This window comes from Elgaria multicarinata, chromosome 3 (assembly GCF_023053635.1).
Source record: "Elgaria multicarinata webbii isolate HBS135686 ecotype San Diego chromosome 3, rElgMul1.1.pri, whole genome shotgun sequence".
In the NCBI taxonomy this organism is placed as follows: Eukaryota; Metazoa; Chordata; class Lepidosauria; order Squamata; family Anguidae; genus Elgaria; species Elgaria multicarinata.
The window spans coordinates 154,908,354-154,931,696 of record NC_086173.1 but is presented as its reverse complement, the minus strand read 5'-3'; the positions used below and the strand labels follow the sequence as shown (position 1 = coordinate 154,931,696).

Here is a 23,343-nt window from a genome sequence, read left to right as displayed (position 1 = left end):
GTCTCAGCCTGCGATTCTTCAAGCACCTTCAGGAAGAAGAAAATCCCACCCCCCACCGAGTATCTGTGGGCCTAGCAATGTCCCGGGGGTAGATGTGTGTGTTACATTAGTGGCACGTTTCAGAGTCAGAGAACATCTTCTGCGTCGCTTGTGAAAATGCTTTGGAAGAAGATACCTGCGTTGAAGATAAATTTTTGCTCTCTCCTTTCTCTCGCCAGCCGTTTGCCACAAGCCGTGCCAGAACGGAGGCCGCTGTGCCCAACCCAACCAGTGTCAGTGCCAACCAGGCTGGGGGGGACGGCACTGCCACGTCGGTGAGTGGAAACCAGGGGTGGTGCTGCCTCTCTCTCTCTCTCTCTCTCTCTCTCTCTCTCTCTCTCTCTCTCTCTCCCGTCCTCCTTTGAGCTCACCCACAGGATCTCGCTTTTCGCTTATATTGGGTGACCCTATGGAAAGAAGGACAGGGCTCCTGTATCTTTAACAGTTGTAAAGGGAATTTCAGCAGGTGTCCTTGGTATGCATGCAGCCCCTGGTGAAATGCCCTCTTCGTCACAACAGTTAAAGCTGCCTGCTTTTGTATCTGGTCACACTAGTCAGCGCTCCTGCAGCTTTAACTGCTGCGATGAAGAAAGGGGAATTCTTACAGGTGCTGCCTGCATGCAAATGACCCCTGCTGAAATCCCCTCTTCATCACAACAGTTAAAGCTGCAGGAGCTATACTAGAGTAACCAGATACAAAAGAGGGCAGGGCTCCTGCAGCTTTAGCTGTTGCGATGAAGAGGGCATTTCACCAGGTGCTGCATGCACACAAGACAGCTGCTGAATATCCCCTTTTCTATGCAACTGTCAAAGATGCAGGAGCCCTGTCCTCCTTTCCATGTGGTCACCCTAGATTATAAGACAGATAGCCATGGTCCATTTGTTTTCTTATGAGCCTACTTGAACCTAAGTTCTTCTTCAGGGGACCTAAATGTCTTTCAGCCCCAAGAGCCAAATTCTGTTTCAGAGAAACTCTCAGGGGCTGTATTCCAGGGGTGGGTGTGGCCAAAGGCAAAAGGGGCAGGGCCAAAACACCAGCCTATTGTAGCTTAGAACTCCTACTGTCAGTCACTTAGGAGAGGCCTTTCGACCTTTCACAATGGGGGGAAAACTGCACAAAAGCTGGGAAACCACCCATGATTGGTGATGGGGGAAAGGGGGTGTGGCTGGGGAAAAGGGGTGTGGCCACCTGAGGAATCCCAGAGGGCCAGATTAATGACCCTGGATGAGCTGACCATCCTAAGCTGACCATATGGAAAGGAGGACAGGGCTCCTGCAGCTTTAACTGTTGTGATGAAGAGGGAATTTCACCAGGTGCTGCACCCGTACAAATGACACCTGCTGAAATTCCCTTTCCAATACAACTGTTAAAGATACAGGAGCCCTGTCCTCCTTTCCATAGGGTCAGCCTACCCGAAATACCCCTAACTAAGGAAGTGAGTCAGGGAGAGGGACTTTTCGGTAGTGGCACCCCAGTTGTGGAACAGCCTTTCCAGAGAGGTTCACCCGGTGGCTTTTTCAGCATCAAGTACATATCTTTCTGTTCACCCAGGTCTTTTAAACAACTCAATTAGCCTGAGCCTCTCAGGTTTAAAATGCGTGCATTTAATTTTGTTGTCACTTTTATTTTGTCGTGATATTGCAAGCTGCTTTTCATTGTATGGTTATATTTTTTTCTATTTTGTATTTAAGTTGATTGTTGTAAGCCGCTCAAAGAACGTCACGCTACGGGGTGGCCTACAAATGCCATTCATCAAGCAAGCAAGCAGGCAGAACCTGACAAGTAATGCAGAAACCTGATAAAATGAAAACCTCAGTTAAGCAAGCGACCAAACCAAGTTTCTAGTCCTTATAGTTGTAGAGGCATGTTTGAAAACTGCCAGGCAGGACGATCTGTGAAAAAGCTAGCAGTGTTCGAGGGGTGAAGCTTCTGGGACTTCCAAGGCTGTACAACGCTTTCTAACACTGGGGATTCCACACGTCGTACTGAGGGCGCGTCCATGCGCCCCCAGTGCGTCCCCAAAGCGATCGTGTAGCTTGCCTGGAGAAGAGACGAGAAAGAGGCGTCCTTGCCACCGCCGCCACCCACCTACTTCCTCGCCGGCCGGGTCGGAGAGCTCGGTGGAAGAAGGCGGGGTGGTTTCCTCTATCCACGCAACCCTGGTTGATGCGTAGTTTTGCTGCAAGGCTGCTCTGATTAAGGGAATGTCCTTCTCTTGTCCTTCTCAAAATGCCCTGGCTCCTCGCTTGGGTCGGGGTGCAAGGCCCATCAGCACAGAACATCCCTGGCTGTAGAGTCCACAGATGCTGCTCATCGATGCCACGTTCACCTCTGGAATTGGCGGCCGGGACACGACAACCTTTAACGGGGTGGATTTAGTTCAGGGATTGCCAGTGGCTGATCCCTACAGCCTTTGCTCTTTTAAAGTATGTGCAGCTGTCATATTCACAGATGATCTCTTAATTCAGATCCGGGAATGGACCTCAAAGCTATAGCCACAGGTTTCAACCTAACCCATCCTAGTCACGTGCACCTTCTTTCGGTAGCTCCATTTCCCTCTTCTCCCTAAAACCAACTTCTTAATTTCTATAGCTACTAAAACTTCATGTCCCAGAACAGCTTTCCCCAACTGGGTGCCCTCCAGGGCCCTCCAAAACCCCACGGTTTTACTCACCCATGGTGGCATCAGGTAATCTGACGCCTAGGAGGAGCACAGGGTTTGTGGCCGCCATCTGGGTCCCATAGCCACTCCCCTGCCCTCTTTCTGGTGGAAGGCGACCAATCGCCAGTCACTTTCCACCAGGGACCGCCCCCAGATGGGCCCCAGAGTGACGTCAGACGGCAGAAGAGCCGTACTGACCTCGCTCCCATTGAAAAAGTCAGGGTAAATCTCTGACTTTTTTTTTAATGCGTAGCTTCGCAGGAAAGCCCCACGGTGGCTGCGAAGCTGTGTCTGCGTCATATAACTGACACAGCGCAGATCCACAGCCACCGCAATGCTTTCTCCACAAATAGGCAACCCCCGGAAGTTTTAGAGTTCAGCTCCCAACAGCCAAAGCCAGCATGGCCAATGGTCAGGAATGCTGGGCGTTGCAATCCAAACTCCTTGGAGGCTCAGATTGGAGAATGCTGTCTTATACATTCAGAATAGATAGTGTTAAATTCCCAGCTTACCCGAGGGGAAAGTGCCTATCAGTTTTCCAATGGTGTTTTTGTAAAACAACAACAACAATGGTGACCCTACGGAAAGGAGGACTGGGCTCCTGTATCTTTAACAATTGCATTGAAAAGGGAATTTTAGCAGGTGTCATTTGTATGCCTGCAGCACCTGGTGAAATACCGTCTTTATCACAACAGTTCAAACTGCAAGAGCCCTGGCCTCTTGATCAGCTACAAAAGAGGGCAGGGCTCCTGCAGCTTTAACTGTTGTGATGAAGAGGGAATTCCACCAGGTGCTGCATGCATACCAATGACACTTGCTGAATTTCCCTTTTCTACACCACTGTTAAAGATACAGGAGCCCAGTCCTCCTTCCCATAGGGTCACCCTATTTTAACTGAACACCGAGATCCCCAAGGTTTCCTGCCGATGAGCAGATTCTTCACTGAAACCCTTCATCATCAGGACCAGAAACTTGCTCGTTTTTAATGAAATGTTGAACTCCCTGCAGATTGGCAGACTCAAGATGTGATGAGGACACCCCACGCCCTTTATTCTCCCCCTGGGGCCAGGACTTACAGACTTCCCACTAACGCTGCTGCCCATGGCTCTGCTTTCGTTTAGATCTGGACGAGTGCCGTGCGCCCGTCGCTCTCTGTGCTCAACGCTGCCTGAACACTGCCGGGAGCTACCGGTGCCAGTGTGACGCTGGCTACGCCCTAGAGCCGGATGGCAAGAGCTGCCTCCTACTCCCCACGGCTCAGGCTGCCCCTTTGCTCGGCAGCAAAGGTGGGTACTGCAGTAATTGGGTTTCTTTCCTCTACAGGGCAGCCGCGTTGCGAACCTCTTCCAGCCCGCCATGGGCCAAATTCCATTTCGGGGGCTCGGGGGTGCGCGTGTGTGTGTGCATTCCAGCGGAGGGTGGGGCCAAAATCCCAAACATGCCAGCATATTTGAGAGCATGAAGGTCTGACAGTAAATAAGCCACTGGACAACCCTTTCAACCTTTTAGAACGGGAATTAGAATGGGAGAGCCAGTGTGGTGTAGTGGCTAAAGTGTTAGACTGGGAGTCGGGAGATCCGGGTTCTAGTCCCCACTCGGCCATGGAAACCCACTGGGAGACTTTGGGCCAGTCACAGACTCTCGGCCCAACCTACCTCACAGGGTTGTTGTTGTGAGGATAGTAATGGAGAGGAGGAGGAGGATTATGGGTTCCTTGGAAGAAAAAAGGCGGGATATAAATGCAATAATCATCATCATCAGTGCGAAAGTTGAGAGACTGCAACTGGCATTCAGGGGAAGGGGAAGGGGCATCTGGGGATGCTGGAGGGTTGGATTGGAACCACTGCCGCAGTGAGCTTGGCCTGCAGGCGTGAGGTACTGCACCCACCCTGGGGTGTATTTCATTTTTTTTTAATCATCTACGTTTGATTGTACTTTAGGGCGACCATATGAAAAGGAGGACAGGGCTCCTGTATCTGTACCAAAAGGGAATTTCAGCAGGGGTCATTTGTATGCCTGCAGCACCTGGTGGAATCCCCTCTTCAGCACAACAGTTAAAGCTGCAGGAGCCCTGCCCTCTTTTGTATCTGGTCACTCTAGGATAGCTTCGCAAACTCTAGTATAGCTGGAGTGACCAGATACAAAAGAGGGCAGGGCTCCTGCAGCTTTAACTGTTGTGATGAAGAAGGAATTCCACCAGGTGCTGCAGGCATACAAATGACCCCTTTTGAAATTAGGGTGACCATATGGAAAAGAGGACAGTTGTGTCTTGAACAGTTGTGTAGAAAAGGAAATTTCAGCAGGTGTCGTTTGCATGCATGCAGCACCTGGCGAAATTTCCTCTTCTTCACCACAGTTAAAGCTGCTGCAGCCCTGCTCTCTTTTGCATGTGGTTACTCTAGTATAGCTAGACAGCTTTAACTGTTGTGATGAAGAGGGAATTTCACCAGGTGCTGCATGCATGCAAATGACAGCTGCTGAAATTCCCTTTTCTGTACAACTGTACAGGAGCCCTGTCCTCCTTTCCATATGGCCACCCTACTCAGTCCTGCAGAGCTGTGAGTGAAGAGACAGGTCTGCTGAAGGCTTGGAAACCAGGACAGTGAAGGAGCCTAGGCATATTTTAACTGTGGAGAAGAGGCCCTCTTGCTCAGTAGGACTGCTAGGGATATGGGAAGCCAGTTAAAGTTGTTTAGCAGCAATTCAGGTTGAAGTAGAAGACCCCAAAGCTCTCATTTCCTCCTCTCACACCCACTCCGCTTTAGTCGGCTTGGTCTTCTTTGTGGGCTGGGACTTCCTCTGAAGTCTTAACTTCAGTCTTTTGAGCCATGAAGGGCTGATGTGGACATCGGTCAAAAAGTGCTGCGAACGCCTTTCAGAGGTTGCGTTTGGTTCATGGATGAACTTGCAGCTGCAGCGTGACAGCAGATCGTAAGAACCTAAGAAGAGCCCAGCGGGATCAGACCAAGGGTCCATCTAGTCCAGCACTCTGTTCACGCAGGGGCCAACCAGCCGTCGGCCAGGGACCCACAAAGCAGGACATGGTGCAACAGCACCCTCCCACCCATGTTCCCCAGCAACTGGTGCACACAGGCTTACTGCCTCGAATACTGGAGGTAGCACACAACCATCAGTTGCTACGCTACAGTCCCTTTGCTGTCCTCTGCTGCTGCTGTTACCTTCTCACACAGGGAAGTCACTTTCTGCTGCCAACCACGAGCGCTACCTCTCTTGGGGCTTGTCTATACGGCTTGTTTACCCCGACCTAAATACGCATTTTCGCGTTTCAGGATACACGACGCAGCCGTCCGTTTGCCGTAGCGCCGTTTTTTTAACGCGATAATCCGCACCTTCGCATTTGCGATTTACTTTTCAATCACGTCCGAGTTTGCACCGCATTATGGTTATGTGTCCTTGGGGGAGTTAAATCACATTTTGACATGTGGGCGGAGCTTTGAAGGTAGGATAACGTGATTGGCCGATTTCCCACCTATCGGCTGCCTCATCCGTTCGCGCTGTTTTTAGTTGGAATTCTCTGATTCTGCTGCCTCGTTTCTTCCCCCCCCCCCCCCCGCTCCCGGTTTGTGTGTTAATTAATCTGTGGAGCTCCCCATATACAGTTTATAGCTTCCATTGTCTCTACTCCATAGCATCGTAGCATCGTATGTGCGCATTTATAACTGCACTATAAAAAAAGTTCAGGAAATAAATCGCTGTTGCTGCTGCAGTGTGACGCTCTTTGCCTAGATTCGGATCAACGAGAATTCGGGTTTATATTTAATGAGGAGCAATCCTGTTGTCGTAAGCCTATGCGGCAGGGTCTTGCTATTTACTGTGTTATCTGTACAGCACCATGCACATTGATGGTGCTATATAAATAAATAAATAAATAAATAAATAATAATAATAATAATAATAATAATAGTATAGATGGGGGTCAAGGCAATCAGCTCTGGAGGGGCTTCATTCTGTCAGAGGTTGTGGCAGCCACGTGGCAGTGACGTAGCAGCTCTGGATTTGCTTGCTGTTATCTCTCTCTCTCTCTCTCTCTCTCACACACACACACACACACACACACACACACACACACACAGCCTCCCCTTATTCTGGTGCCTTCCAGATATATTGGATTACGATGGGAATTGTAGTCCGGCCCAGTTGGAGGGCTGCAGATGGGCTTGGACTGCCTTAAAACATGACCTCAAAATGCACACGCAGTATTTTGAGACTCCTTTAAATATACGTCTTTCTCAACATCCTTTATCAGCTTGACAGGCATGTGGGGGGGAGATAATTCAGTCTTGTTCATTTCTGTTTACGCTGTCCTGGGATGCGGTTCACGAGGGCGAACCTGTAGAAGGGATCCTCCTTTGAGTGGTGTGAGGGAGTGGAGAGGGCGGTGCGTTCAATTGCACAACTTCCTGGCCTCTTCGTGCAAGTGGGGCTCTTCTTCTAGGGCCAAAGACCTACGTGATTCACACCGTGGCCTCATGTTGTTAGGGCTGTGTGTTATTTTTCACGGTCGAAAGCGTTGAACCCGGCCACTGAGTTCAGAACTGAGCATTGCAAGAATCTCAGTTTTCTTTCAAAGAAAACAAATTTCTTGACCCAAAGCTGCGAAGAGAGTGTTGATAAGCGAATGGGAGAGTCTGGTGAAAAGTTAGAGGCCAGAAGAGAAGGCGGCAAGATTTTGTACGGTTGGGGAATCCAGCTTTGATTCCTTGTGTATGTCCTTGCCCCCATGAGCGGCGGAGTAAATTAAACAGAACCATTAGATATACCCACAAACTTGCTCAATGAGCAGAGATAATTCAACCCTTTCAATTTCTGTTTTCCCCCTTGATACAGACTTTTGCTTTGATTTAGGTACGCCTAGAACCACAGACCGGTTTCCTGATGTTCAGAGATGCAAGGGGCGGAGCCTGAGAGCTTGAGGGTGGTAAAGGGGCGGAGCCTATCAGGAAATGATCTCCAGTGCCTTTATTTGTGCCTGCCTCTCTCTCACTCAAGAAGAGAGGGGGAAATACTAAGGCTGGGGAAAGGAGATGGTTTAAACTTAAGGAATTTTCGGGGAGAAGGCCGGGTTGAGACTTATGGAAGACTGACAACCCCCTGAGCTTCGAGCTTCTCACCGTGAAAGTTAACTCCTTGTCCTGGAGACCCACAGAGTAGATGACATATCCTTGACTTTGCCTAAAAGCGTGGGGTGGGGTGGGGTGGGGATAGACTTAGAGCTGGGAGAGGAGCCATATTGCTTCCATAAGTGCATAAATCTTAAATATTTTTGTAAGCTGCCTTGAGAGCCCTTTTTGGCTAAAGGGTGGGATAAAAGTGCTAGAATAAAATAAATAAATAAATAACCTCATATGCTTTTGAACAGAGGGCTCCTAGTCCCAGGGCGGATCTGTCAACTTTCCATAGATGCTGGCCTCCATCTACTTGTTGTTTCAGCCTGACCCACACCCTCTTTTCCATCTCACTCCTATCCTCCCAGTGCAAACTTTAGGGATTCAGGAGACGATTCCCAAAGAGATCCAGGAACTTCAAGCGAAAGTGGACCGGCTGGAAGAGGTGAGATCCTGTCCCAAAGTATATTCAGGTCTGTCTCTGGAGGCAGGAAGGACTGAGAACCAGGAGTCCTTGGTTCTATGGCTGTTACTATGGCAGTAGGATTATTGTCCCCGTTGCTTTAGGGATAAATAACATCGTCCCTTCCCCACTTTTGTCACCGCAAAGAATAAATTCTGCGGAAGGAGGGGCTGTGTATGTCCAGCAGCAGTTTATGTTTTCAAATGATTGCCTGGGGTTCTCATGCAGGGCTTTTCTAGGGCCTGCTGCACGTTCCTGCATAGCAACTCCATTGCAGTAGGAATGAAAAGGCAGAAGAGCTCTGAAACATTGATTTTAATTAATTTAAATGTGTCGGTGTTGTTGAAGCCTGCAGCAACATCTTCAGCTACTATAGGGTGACCATATGAAAAGGAGGACAGGGCTCCTGTATCTTTAACAGTTATATTGAAAGGGGAAGTTCAGCAGGTGTCAGTTGTATATATGGGGAACCTGGTGAAATTCCCTCTTCATCACAACTGTTAAAGCTGCAGGAGCCCTGCCCTCTTTTAAATCTAGACACTGTAGTATAGTTCCTGCGGCTTTAACTGCTGTGATGAAGAGGGAATTTCACCAGGTTCTCCATATATACAAGTGACACCTGCTGAACTTCCCCTTTCTATGCAACTGTTAAAGATACAGGAGCCCGGTCCTCCTTTTCATAGGGTCACCCTAAGGCTACTAGGGGCAGACGCCTCTAACCAGCTCGTAGCTTTACAGCCCATACAGCCGTACAAGCTTCTCTACACCAGCGATTTATTGCACGTCCGTGATGGGCCACTCACAGAAGTTTGGGGGTCCATTACATGACGTCGTCAACATCCAGGGGAAAGTACAAATTAGCAGGCCGAGGGAGAGAGTTATACAGTTGCCCCCTTCCCCCCTGCTGTGGGGCAGCCCCCGCCTCAGAGGAATGGAATGGACAAGCCCCCTCTCACAGGGGGCTATAGGGGTGCACAATGGCAGGGTCCATGCCTAGGGGTGCCAGTGACTGGGTTGGGCACAATCCGTCCAACTCTGACATCTGCATAAGATTCCTTGAAGGTTTCACTCTATCAAACTATTCCAACCTGTGTGAAGCCAGGTAAATTTGCTTGTGTGTGTGTGTGTGTGTGTGTTATGAAGCTCCTCTATATCAGGTATTGCTTGCACCCCCATGATTGGACATTAACGGAAGTTTGCGGGTCCATTACACAACGTTGTCAACATCCAGGGCCCCTCCCGTGCCTTTTCAGGTTTACCTTGCTTCAAAAAACACCGGAGATAATCTAGCATTAAAATAAAATGCTCACAAACCGTAGTGTGTAATGCCGGTGTGTAGTAAATACTCACGCACACATCTGAGGGTTGAAGTGACTTGAAGCGACCGATGCCATTCAAGTGACGTTTATTGAGCATACACAGAGTTTAAGTAGGCGAATTCTCACTCCTTCTTCCCCCCCTCCCTCCTGGGTGAGTCAATGTCCATTGTCAGGTTTGGGTAAGGTAATTAACTTTTCTCATTACTGGTGTTTGCTAACCAGCTCCCCTATCATGTTTGTTCCTGGGATTTCCTGGAAGTTTGACCAGGATGCAGACACCCTGATTGCCAGACTTTAGCAAATTACTGAGATATGGGGTTTTGTCATTTCCACCTATCATTACCCCCCCCCCCCCCTGACAGTGTGCTGTCTGCGAAGATTCCAGGCATCGTGACACCGGTGTTGCGTGAGATTTCAGCCACTAGATGGTGCTGTGTAATGACGAATATAGGAAGGAATTGAAACGGAAGGTTTCAACTCAAACCATGTGGTTGCCCATGTAATGGAGCCGATCATAATCCGAGAAAGAATGTAGAAGCAGCAAGCCCTGGTAAGGCATCAGGATTTTCCCTTAACGTAGAGAAGCCCATTGCTGCTCCCACAGGCAGTAGCAAATGACAGGTTTATAAAGACAGAATTTGCTGCGGCAGAGACTTCTCCTCAGATCTTTGGAGAATCGATCCTGAATTTGCAAAATTCTCCCAAATGGACTGTGCGTGGGGATCGTGTTAGTGTTATATTTGGAGTGTAGTAGAAGTGATTTGAACATAGGACTGTCGTGAATGTCCCCTTCTTGGTCAGGATGCTGTAGGCAGGATTGTACGAGAGGACGAGGCCCCTTAGCGGATCCTGGACCCAAGCCAGGTAGGGCTTCATAGGTACTCATAAGCAGCGCTCTGAATGGTGGCCAGAAATGTATTTTTAATCTATGCAACTGACGTGAGTGTCATAAAAGAACATAAGAAGGGCCCTGCTGGATCAGACCGAGGGTCCATCTAGTCCAGCACTCTGTTCACACAGTGGCCAAGCAGCCATCGGCCAGGGAAGGAACAAGCAGGACATGGTGCAACAGCACCCTCCCACCCATGTTCCCCGGCAACTGGTGCACACAGACCTATAGCCTCGAATACTGGAGATAGCAGAAAACCATCAGGGCTAGTAGCCATGGATAGCCTTCCCCTCCAGGAATTTATCCAACCCCCTTTTGAAGCCATCCAGATTGGTGGCCATCACTACATCCTGTGGTAGTGAATTCCACAATTTAACTCTGCGCTGTGTGAAGAAGTCCTTCCTTTTATTTGTCCTGGATCTCCCACCAATCAGCTTCATGCTATGACCCCAGGTTCTAATATTTTGAGAGAGGGAGAAACATGTCTTATTTTGCTTACTTATTACATTATTTTTTTCTCATTTTTACTTTATTTAATTCATTATTATATTTATATAATATAATTATATTATCCACATAATTTTGTAATAATCCCGTCTCCCCTCAGCCTCCTTTTATCCAAGCTGAACAATCAATCCTCGCTGTTGTAGCCTTCCCTCATAGGGGAGATGCTCCAGCCCCTGGGTCATTTTACCTGCCCTTTTCTGCACTGATCCTGCCTTCAATCTGTCACAGCCTTGCCGGATGCGGATGATGGGGGTTGTAATCCAAGCCATCTGGCAGACACCAGTTTGGGAAAGGCTCACACATACACACGCATCCACAATACTCCCACTGCCTTCTTCGTCTCTTAAAAGAGATTTCTTCCGCCCACAGAAACGCCCTCTTCCACTTTACCATTACGGGGAGAGGTGTGGTGGCTTAAAGACCTCACACCTTCCAGCTTCAAAAACAGCCCCCTCACCCCCAAATTGCATCTCAGCCACCTATGGGTGAAGGCCGATGCAGCCCTTCTTAATGGCAGCGGCTGAGTTGCGTCAAGTTTTTTGTCTCTCGACTGAACCTGGCTTTGCAAAAAAAGTCTTCCAGGCATGAAAACTGGACCAGTCATGAATGTCCTTCATAGATCACCCTCCCGGTTTCGGCCTTTTGAGGGAATGCGGTGTTGAAATGTTTGCAAACAGGAGCGATTTGATTTGTGTGCATTCTTCAGGGTTTCGCTCCCTGCCCCCCAGGGTCTTCGAAAATTATTCATGGGTGGATCTTGTCTCGAGCATATATGGAAATGCGCACACAGGAACACGAAGCGTATGAGAGCCAGTGTGATGTAGTGGTCAGAGTGTTGGACTGGGATTCAATTCCTGCACGGAGCAGGGGGTTGGACTCGATGGCCTTATAGGCCCCTTCCAACTGAATCATAGAATAGTAGAGTTGGAAAGGGCCATGAATCATTTTCGAAGATTATTCAGGGAGCGAAACCCTGAAGAATGCACACAAATCAAATCGCTCCTGTTTGCAAACATTTCAACACCGCATTCCCTCAAAAGGCCGAAACCGGGAGGGTGATCTATGAAGGACATTCATGACTGGTCCAGTTTTCATGCCTGGAAGACATTTTTTGCAAAGCCAGGTTCAGTCGAGAGACAAAAAACTTGACGCAACTCAGCCGCTGCCATTAAGAAGGGCTGCATCGGCCTTCACCCATAGGTGGCTGAGATGCAATTTGGGGATGAGGGGGTGAGGGGGCTGTTTTTGAAGCTGGAAGGTGTGAGGTCTTTAAGCCACCACACCTCTCCCCGTAATGGTAAAGTGGAAGAGGGCGTTTCTGTGGGCGGAAGAAATCTCTTTTAAGAGATGAAGAAGGCAGTGGGAATATTGTGGATGTGTGAGCCTTTCCCAAACTGGTGTCTGCCAGATGGCTTGGATTACAACCCCCATCATCCGCATCCGGCAAGGCTGTGACAGATTGAAGGCAGGATCAGTGCAGAAAAGGGCAGGTAAAATGACCCAGGGGCTGGAGCATCTCCCCTATGAGGAAAGGCTACAACAGCTGGGATTGATTGTTCAGCTTGGATAAAAGGAGGCTGAGGGGAGACAGGATTATTACAAAATTATGTGGATAAGGAGACATTTTTCTCCCTCTCCCATAATACTAGAAGCTAGGGTCACCCATGAAGCTGATTGGTGGGAGATTCAGGACAGATAAAAGGACGTCTTCACACAGCACGTAAATTATTTATTTTATTGCATTTCTATACCGCCCAATAGCCGAAGCTCTCTTTGGCTTATGGAACTCACTACCACAAGATGTGATGGCCACTAGTTTGGATGGCTCTAAAAGGGGGTTGCATAAATTCCTGGAGGAGAAGCCTATTCATGGCTACTAGCCCTGATGGTTGTGTGCTATCCTCCAGTATCAGAGGCAGTAACACTAGTTGCTGGGGAACATGGGTGGGAGGGTGCTGTTGCTCTCATGTCCTGCTTGTGGGTCCCTGGTCGACAGCTGGTCGGCCCCTGTGTGAACGGAGTGCTGGACTAGATGGACCCTCAGTCTGATCTAGCAGGGGCCTTCTTATGTCCTTAACGCCACCCTTTCCAATATTTCCATTCCCAGAAGAAGTGTGTGTTATGGAGCAGGGGCATCTCACACTATTGTCCCGCTCGTGCTCTTCGCTCCTCTGATGCCATGTTTCTCGCCTGCCCAAGGGCCTCTACTTCCCTTGCTCGGCTTCGTCCATTTTCTTCTGCTGCCCCTTACGCCTGGAACACTCTTCCAGAACATTTGAGAACTACAAGTTCAATCGCAGCTTTTAAAGCTCAACTAAAAACTTTTCTTTTTCCTAAAGCTTTTAAAACTTGATGTTGTGCGGACTTTATACTGTTAGTTTTACCCTACCCTGTGCCTGTTGGCATTCTCTTCCCCTCCTTATTGTTTTACTATGATTTTATTAGATTGTAAGCCTATGCGGCAGGGCCTTGCTATTTACTGTTTTACTCTGTACAGCACCATGTACACTGATGGTGCTATATAAATAAATAAATAAAATAATAATAATAATAATAATAATAATAATAATAATAATAATAATAGAATGTGGGAAGCTGGTTGGCAGAACATGTGCATTTCCTAGTTATGGCTGGCATGGTAGTAGCCTTCTCTCTCTCCCTCCCTCCCCGTTGCTGCAGCGTCTGGAGCGTGCCATCTCCGTCCTGCCCACGGCCCTGGAGCCCACCCAGCTGAAAGAGTTGTGGAGCCGCCTCCTCTACCTGGACCAGGTGGAATCGCTGAGCGATCAGCTCCTCCTCCTCGAAGAGAAACTGGGAGACTGTGAGTATCAGAAGAAGGACCACACCTTATGCTAGGGTGACCCCATGAAAAGGAGGACGGGGCGCCTGTATCTTTAACAGTTGTATTGAAAAGGGAAGTTCAGCAGCTGTCATTTGTATATATGAGAGAACTGGGCATGTTTTATTAGAATGTAAGCCTATGCGGCAGGGTCTTGCTATTTACTGTTTTACTCTGTACAGCACCATGTACACTGATGGTGCTATATAAATTAATAATAATAATAATAATAATAATAATAATAATAATAATAATAATAATGTTTAGCCTGGAGAAGAGAAGATTGAGGGGAGACATGATAGCACTCTTCAAATACTTAAAAGGTTGTCACTCAGAGGAGGGCCAGGATCTCTTCTCGATCCTCCCAGAGTGCAGGACACGGAATAATGGACTCAAGTGACAGGAAGACTGTTAGAGCAGTGTGACAATGGAATCAGTGACCTAGGTAAGTTGTGGGCTCTCCCACACTAGAGGCCTTCAAGAGGCAGCTGGACAACCCTCTGTCAGGGAGGCTTTAGGGTGGATTCCTGCATTGAGCAGGGGGTTGGACTAGATGTCCTTGTAGGCCCCTTCCAACTCTGCTATTCTATGATTCTATGGAGAACTTGATGAAATTTCCTCTTCATCACAACAGTTAAAGCTGCAGCTGCCCTTCCCTCTTTTAAATCTGGTCACTCTAATATAGCTCCTGCAAGTTTAACTGTTGTGATGAAGAGGGGATTTCACCAGGTTCTCCATATATACAAATGACACCTGCTGAAATTCCCTTTTCTATGCAACAGTTAAAGATACAGGAGCCCTGTCCTCCTTTTCATATGGTCACCCTACCTTATGCTGCTCCCGCAAGTAAATATCTTACGCCCCGGGGGCCTGGCAAAGCATCCCTCCACACCAGCGTCTCTCATCTTGTGTCAGGAGGGGTATTGTAACTTAACGAGGAACAGTCAAGGCCTAAATGCAAGACACACGCACCCTATTCTAGTCAGATGAATGGTAGAAGAGCATGACTTCCGCGATGGCAGTGCAGCTATTCATCCGAATGTGCCACTACTAATGTACATGCTGCTTCCGTGCACAGTGAGCTAGCTCAGTCAGTAAGCCCACAGTGCTGTGGCATGACACATACTTTGCATACAGAAGGTCCCAGGTCCCAGGTTCAATCCCAGCCAATCTGCTGCCCTCCAGATGCTCTTTGACTACAATTCCCATCAAACTTGAAAGGTTGTCACACGGAGGAGGGCCAGGACCTCTTCTTGATCCTCCCGGAGTGCAGGACACGGAATAAAGGGCTCAAGTTAAAGGAAGCCAGATTCCGGCTGGACATCAGGAAAAACTTCCTGACTGTTAGAGCAGTATGACGATGGAAGCAATGACCTAGGAAGGTGGTGGGCTCTCTCACCCTAGAGGCCTTCAAGAGGCAGCTGGACAACCATCTGTCAGGGATGCTTTAGGGTGGATTCCTGCACTGAGCAGGGGGTTGGACTCGATGGCCTTGTAGGCCCCTTCCAACTCTGCTATTCTATGATTCTATGATCTCCCAGGGAAGGAATATAAGGGATGGTACCCTGAGTCACATGTATTGCGGAAGAAACCTTTGCAGGCCAGAACCCACTTCGTCAGCTTCACCCGAACTGTTACTCCCAATTAGGAGATCTTCCTAAGTAGGTACAAGGGGGCGGGGGAGGGGGGAAATTGCAGACAAAAGAATCTGAGATCCAAAAGATCCAGTTTGCAACCCCTTAGCCATGCAAACCACAAACACATACATCAGAAGCATTTTTACAGGACTGCTGATGGCTTTGATGGCAATTGTTTTGATTTCAGTATATATATCCTGCAGAATGTCTCATTGTCACAGGCTTTTCTTAATCCTGTTGTTGTTGTACTGCTTTTTGTCTTGCGAGCTGCATCGAGACTGTTTTGCACCCTAAAAGGCAGCGTAAAATGTTTTAACGAAATAATATAAGCACAGCAACCCATCACAACAGCAGGCTAACTTAATTACACTGTTTAATCCTTCCTCGTATGCCTCTGTGTGTGTGTGTATGTGTGTGTGTGTGCACAGATCTACAAGTTGAGGTTAACTCTTCACATGTCTGATGAAGCAAGGCTCTAGTCCACAAAAGCACCTACCACAATAAACATAACTAGCCTTAAGGTGCCACAAGGCTCTTTGTTACTGTTTTGTCAAACGTTTAGGGCCATTTTTCACTTGATACACAGCTAGGACTTTGACGTAGGAAAAAAGGAAAGGAACCTCTCCATAAGTTGGGGAGAAGGAAAGGAACTCCATAAGTTGGGGAGAAGGAAAGGAAAGGAACTCCATAAGGAAAGGAAAGGAACTCCATAAGGAAAGGAAAGGAACTCCATAAGGAAAGGAAAGGAACTCCATAAGTTGGGGAGAAGGAAAGGAAAGGAACCTCTCGTGTAAGCACTGAGTCATTACTGACTCTTGGAGGGATGCCAGCTTTCGCTGACGTTTTCTTGGCAGGCCTTCTAGCGGGGTGGTTTGCCGTTGCCTTCCCCGGCCGGTATTACCTTTCCCCCAGCTAACTGGGTACTCATTTGACCGACCTCGGGAGGATGGAAGGCTGAGTTGACCCGAACCGGCTGCCTGAAACCAGCTTCCGCTGGGATCGAACTCAGGCCGTGGGGAGAGTCTCGGCTGCAGAAACTGCTGCTTTACCGCTCTGCGCCACAACTTTGACATAAATCACGAGAAACTGGCTTAGAGAAAAGGTAAGGAGGGGGACATATTAGGGATGCATAACATTATTCCTGGTGTGGAGAAAGTGAATAAGGAGTTTTGCTTCCTCTCCCCTAATCCTAGAACCCAGTGACCCCGTTCAGACACCACGCTAAGTCACGGTGGTTGAGCATTTTGAGCTGAACATTATGGCTTAGCATGTTATGTGGAACGTTCCTAACCATGGTGGCTACATAACCGTGGTTTAAACACACTCACTAACAACTTGCTGAAAAAGGGTTAGCAGCCTAACCATGGCTTAGCGTTTTGTCTGACCTGTGTGCCTTGCAAACTATCTTAGATGCTGGGGTGTGGACTCTCTACAAGTGCCCAACCATGCCTACTAGGTTGACCATATAGGACAGGGCTCCTGTATCTTTAACAGTTGTATAGAAAAGAGAATTTCATCAGGTGTCATTTGTATATATGGGGAACCTGGTGAAATTCCCTTTTCATCACAACCGTTAAAGCTGCTTAGAATGAACAGATACAAAAGAAGGCAGGGCTGCTGGAGCTTTAACGGTTGTGATGAAGAGGGGATTTCACCAGGTGCTGCATGCATGCAAATGACATCTGCTGAAATTCCCTTTTCTATGCAACTGTTCAAGACACAGGAGCCCTGTCCTCCTTTCCATAGGGTCACCCTACCCCGATGCCAGCCCTGTTTTTAAATCTCATCTTTTCCTTCTGTGCTTCTGCTCCTAGGTGCTTGCCTGAACGGTAAAAATGGCTTTGGCTACGACATCGCCCGGTGATGCCTGCGCCCTGGACTCCAATGGGATTGATGGGAACTCCGCCCGCCTACTGACTCCTCCTCTAACTCCGTACAGGTGGCTGCTGGTCTTTGAAGATGAAGTTAATATCTTCTCCCTTATTTATGCTGCTGGGCACACGTCATTAATTAAAAAGCAAAATTCACAGAGCGGGAGCTGTACTGGATTCACTAATGTCGTGGTGGCGGGAAGGAAGCTTTCGGATCACACAGAGCGCTTCCGGAGGCGTTCAAAAGCCAACAACAGAAAGAAAGTGGCAACAACCCAGCTGGAAGTTAAAACGCTTTTAATTCCTCTTGATTTCAGTGGGAGATTTACAGTGGCCTCCTTCATGTGTTTACTCAGTAGTTAAGCCCTGTTGTATTCAGTGAGGCTTGTTCACAGGTAAATGTGCATAGGATTGCACCTGTCTAGCTGTCCCACAGAAATCAATGGGATTTTAAAATGCTGAATTTGTGGCTGCCAAGCTGTTCTTGAGCTGGTCTAGAGGTTTCTTTGCCTCTCTACCCCACCCCCTCCTCACTTATATTTCCTTGCTAGAATGTAATCAGTAATTTATATTCCTTTGACAACCTTCCTTCCTGCCTCCCTCCCTCCCTGCCTCCAAAGTTGTTGCTTGGTTTTTGCACCATTATTTCTGGCGGGTTGTGTAAACTCAACCGGTTGCTTTGACATGGCCAGTCAGTCTGTCACTTAACAGACACACACACACACACACCCCAATTCCGCTTTAACTTCTTCCACACCTTTGGTTTGAAAACACTCAAAACTCTTTTAATACGTTATCGTCCCCTTCTGACTTCTTTCTTTTTACTGATTCATTTACTTACCTTTTAACCGATGCCCGAAGGTGTTTCCCTGTAACCGTCGGGCTTCACCTAGCTACGCATAAATTAACTTACGGAACTCATCGCTGTTGTGTTTTTGAGACATTGCTGGCGGCTTTTGCAAGAGAAGCCGGTAAACCCTCCAGAAATGTTGGTCTGCAGTTTTCATTAGCCCTAATCAGTATGGCAAATGGTCAGATAATGGGAGGTGTAGTGCAGTACATCTGAAGGACATCAGCTTGTTCTGCCCCTCAGTGGAGGCTGGTGGCTCGGAGGTCAGTGGGGTGGTGCATCCCCTCAGAGTTTCACTCAGAACTCTAAGAGCTTCCTCACACCAGCGTTATACTGTGCAATCACTGCGAATTGCGTGCAAAGGACTCCAAAGTTTTCCACCTTACAATCTGCTTTGACTGTGAAGCACTCCCATGCATCCTGCTTTAATTGTGCTCTAAAAGCAAAAGACTCGCCGTATTTCGATACTACTTTTGGAGCGAATCTTTTGTTGTTCTCCGAGCGGCCACTGGGGGCGCAGGAGGCGGATTTGATATGGTTAAAGTAAAAATTAAACAAAGGCTTACATCTGCGTAAGTTTTAAAGATAAAAACATCAAAATTGGCACAGTAATAGATATTTAGGAGAGCTTTAAGCATACCAAATTTGAAACAGATTGGGTCATCTGTTGCTTTTTAATGATTTTTTACATTTCCCCCCTTAAACCCTTTTCCTTGTATGCAAAGGATCTTAGGAGCGCTGCCGCCCGGGGTTTGATTTGCTAGCAACAAGAACGACAGCTAAACGCTCTTCTGACTGAAACCCAGAGCGGATGCACTGCCCCACTGACCCCAGAGCCACTAGCCTCCAGTGCTACCCCTGATCTCCTGCGACTGGCAACTGCTCTCACACATAGGGCTTTTGTATGACCTGTAGTCAGTTCCTCTTATATTGAAAAGAAAAAAAATGGAACTGACAGGGATTAAACCTGTGACTGTGTGCATACAAAGGATTTCCTCCCCACACTGCGGCCCCAATCCAAATTAGCCCCCCCCCACCTGTTACTTACATTGGAAGAAAAAACTCCCCTGCACTTCAATGGGAGCTCCCCCACCTTACATGTAACCAGCGCGTGGCATGTTATGTGTACCTAAGAAGGTCACTTATTAACATTCTGAACAGTAGTTGGTTTGGGGAGAAGTGTCCTTTGGAGGCCATAGAACCAGCGTACCTACAGAGATTCTGATCTAATTAAAGATTATTCATCTAAGATCATTTTTCGAGCCAGATTTCTTTGGGAGGGAAAGGGGGTATGCTGATACACTGGGGCAAGGTTAGGAACATCAGAAGAGCCCTGCTGCATCAGACAGAGGGTCCATCTAGTCCAGCACTCTGTTCACACAGTGGCCAACCAGCCGTCGGCCAGGGACCCCCCTCCCACCCATGTTCCCCAGCAACTGGTGCACACAGGCTTCCTGCCTCGAATTCTGGAGATAGCACACAGCCATCGGGGCTAGTAGCCATTGATAGCCTTCTCCTACCTTTTTAAACTACAGTAACTAGAAATGGAGCTTCCATGTTGCAAAGCATTATACCTTCAATGTTGGGAAGACAAGCAAGGCATATCAATGCTTGAAGCTTCCAGGCCAGGTAGAACGGAACAGTGGCCAGCCCAACTAATGTGTTTTAACCTTCTGGATTCACAAAGCCAATTCCTTTCCCGTGAAGCCCTTCAAAGCGCTGCTTCTTCAACATCTCTCTCAAATCGTTATGACCCATTAGGGTGGATTCCTGCATTGAGCAGGGGGTTGGACTCGATGGCCTTGTAGGCCCCTTCCAACTCTGCTATTCTATGATTCTACCTGTCTGCAACTCTTCCTGAGACTTACGGCCTCTCCCAGGCCTTCGTCTCTCATCCACGTCGATTGTGAACCGCGGGGTCATGAGCGAGAGGCCCTCGACCCAAATCTGACTCCAAGGGCTATGCGATCTGACCTTCTCATTGCCAAGCCAAAAGAGGGACTGAAAAGAACGGCAGAGACGGCTGCAGCCACAGGACTTGCCTGCGACCCATTTGGGGTGGTTGGGAGTCAGGGGAATTGGGTGCCCGTCACCAAATCAATTCTCGCAGCAGCCCTGGAAGAAAATGAGTTCGGAACTAGGGTCCCTGTCGTTTCTGAGTTCTGTACAAAGCGTTCCCCAACCGGGCACCCCTGCAGATGTGTCAGACTACAACTCCCATCAGCTCCAGCCAGTGGTTGATGGGAACTGTAGCCCAACACATCTGGAGAGGCATGCCTAGTTCACTGTAGGCATTAAACAGCCAGTGCATGAAGAATAATGGTTAAGAGTAGTAGATTAGGATTGTGAAGACCCAGGTTCAAATCCCTACTCAGGTATGAAGCTCGCTGCGTCACCTTGGGCCAGTCGCCATCTTTACATCACAGGATCGTTGCGAGGCTCAAGTGGAGGGGTGTTTATGGGAGAAGAGGACCAGGTGGGCCACCTTGTGTTCCTTCGAAGAAAAGGTGAGAGACAAGTATAATAAATACTCGTCCCAGAAAGAGGTGTTCACAAGGTACCCCTCATTATCAAAGGAACAGGTCGTGATGATGTAATGGTTCATGGAAGCAATTGCACACCTAAACTAGAGATGTCTTTAAACAAAAATGATAATTAGGGTTAACGTTCCTCATCCAAACATGGTGTTGCAGGTGGTGGTGTTTCCATTTGTGCTTTTTTCTTAGGCAAGCGAAACCAGAATTATGCTTCATTCTCACATGCACAAGCCCCCACTAACAAACCACAAAAAAACACAGTTATGCAATGGAATTCACTGCCACAAGATAGTCACCAGATTAGCTTTAAAAGTGGAGAGGGGGGTTGGACAAATTCATGGATGATCTGGCTACTGATGGCTACCAGTAGTCCCAGTGGCTGTATGCTACCTCCAAGATCAGAGTGGCGATCATAGAATCAGAGAGTTGAAAAGGGCCCATAAGGCCATCAAGTCCAACCTATGCAGGAATCCACCCTAAAGCATCCCTGACAGATGTCTGTCCAGCTGCCTCTTGAATGCCTCTAGTGTGGGAGAGCCCACAACCTCCCTAGGTATTAATTAATTAATTAATTAATTAATTACATTTCTATACCGCCCAATAGCCGGAGCTCTCTGGGCGGTTCACAAAAAACTGATTCCATTGTAACTGACTCCATTGTCATACTGTGCTAACAGTCAGGAAGTTTTTCCTGATGTCCAGCTGGAATCTGGCTTCCTGTAACTTGAGCCTGTTATTCCGTGTCCTGCACTCTGGGAGGATTGAGAAGAGATCCTGGCCCTTCTCTGTGGGACAACCTTTCAAGTATTTGAAGAGTGCTGTCATGCCTCCCCTCAATCTTCTCTTCTCCAGGCTAAACATGCCCAGTTCTTTCAGTCTCTCTTCATAGGGCTTTGTTTCCAGACCCCTGATCATCCTGGTTGCCCTCCTCTGAACCCACTCCAGCTTGTCTGCGTCCTTCTTGAATTGTGGAGCCCAGAACTGGACACAATACTCTAGATGAGGCCTAACCAGGGCCGAATAGAGAGGAACCAGGACCTCATGTGATTTGGAAGCTCTACTTCTATTAACGCAGCCCAAAATAGCATTTGCCTTTCTTGCAGCCATATCACACTGTTGGCTCATATTCAGCTTGTGATCCACAATTTCAAGATCCTTCTTGTTTGTAATATTGCTAAGCCAAGTATCCCCCCATCTTGTAACTGTGCCTTTGGTTTCTATTTCCTAGATGTAGAACTTGGCATTTATCCCTGTTAAATTTCATTCTGTTGTTTTCAGCCCAACGCTCCAGCCTGTCAAGATCACTATGTCTGTGGACATCAGTTGCCGGAGAACACAAACAGGAAAGAGCTCATGCACTCGTTGTCCTCCTTGTAGGTTTTCCGTGGGTGGCTGGTTGGCCACTGTGTGAACAGAACGGTGGACGAAGTGGGCCTTCGGTCTAATGCACCTCTTGTGTTCTTAACGAAGACGTGGGGCTTGATATACCTTAATCATTCACAACGCTAAAACACAGCCCACCAGCGAGGTAGCACTGCCTAGAGGGAACTGGTTTTCGACAGCTGTCGGTGGAAGACAGGCCAATAATTCTGTTATTGCAGGAAGGGGGGCACATAAAGGGTGGCTTCTAGCCCCCTCCCCTCCCCTCCCCTCCCCCCACCCTCTGAAGAGGTCCCGAAGGGGGAGGAAGCGACCGTCCCCCGCAGCACCACGCCTTTCTGCTACGGAGACGGAGGAAGAGGCCGGGGACTCGTTTGAGGGTATTTATTAAAAGCACGAAGGTCTTAGGAACATGGATGTGTTGATGCCCCCTTCTCACTCGTCATCTCCCACAGCAAGGATCTCCCCTCTCTCCCCCAAGGAAGAGCACACAGCGGGAGGGCAGGCAAGAGGGTCTCCAACCAGGGAGAGGACGGAAATATCAAGGGGAAATCCCCCAAAGGCAGAAGAGGAGCAGAAGGCCATCTCCCTCCCCCCCCCCAAAATTGGGAATATTTGGCAAAACCACAGTGCCACCCACCCCCCATGAATAAGCACTGCCCTGCCGCCCTAGATCATCTCCCCCAGCAGTCCCACGCCCCCCATAACAGGCGTCGGTTTCCTCTTCTTCAGCCCCGTAGCTAGTTGTCATCCCCACACTATCACTCACTCACTCACTCACTCACTCCATAAATATCTGCATGCAGACGCTGGGTCTGTGTGCTCCGGCCGGCACGCTTGGGAATTCTCTGCGTCTAGCAGACGCTGCCTCTTTTGCGACATCCCTGGCCCATTAAAAAAAAAAAAAAAAGGGGGAAGAAAAAGAAGCAGGTTGAGCGGCCCAAATTCATGCCACCCACGCCTGCCCCACCCCCACCCCCAAATAAATTGGGACGAACGATTCTCTCTCCTCCCCCCCCCCGGCCACTGCTTGCCATTTCCCCCGCCTTGTCCTCCTCAGCGTCACTGAAATACTTCTGCCTTCCTGCCTTCTTCTGCTTTTTCTCTATCCAAAAAAAAAAAAAAAAAAAAAGGGGAGGCAGGCAGGCTTCATCCCTGGCCCAAAATGAGAGATTCCGGCACCCTCTTCCCTTCGGTCAGGCACGGGGTGGGCGGGGGTGGGT

The 23,343-nt window shown here is 48.4% G+C and overlaps 2 protein-coding genes across 2 annotated transcripts in view; one reads left to right on the top strand and one right to left on the bottom strand.

Annotated features, from left to right (window-relative positions):
- EGFL8 (EGF like domain multiple 8) overlaps positions 1-17,546 on the top strand; it is a 27,630-nt gene extending 10,084 nt beyond the window's left edge. The window contains exons 5-9 of the mRNA XM_063123536.1: positions 219-314; positions 3,824-3,988; positions 8,197-8,273; positions 13,686-13,827; positions 17,297-17,546. Coding sequence (XP_062979606.1) covers positions 219-314; positions 3,824-3,988; positions 8,197-8,273; positions 13,686-13,827; positions 17,297-17,346 — 530 coding nt within the window. The 3' untranslated portion in view covers positions 17,347-17,546. The remainder of the gene's footprint in view (positions 1-218; positions 315-3,823; positions 3,989-8,196; positions 8,274-13,685; positions 13,828-17,296) is intronic.
- A 4,831-nt stretch (positions 17,547-22,377) lies between these two features.
- The window catches only part of PBX2 (PBX homeobox 2), a 139,258-nt gene continuing 138,292 nt past the window's right edge, over positions 22,378-23,343 (bottom strand). The window contains exon 10 of the transcript XR_010025251.1: positions 22,378-22,401. The gene's annotated coding sequence lies outside the window, so the exon portion shown is untranslated. The remainder of the gene's footprint in view (positions 22,402-23,343) is intronic.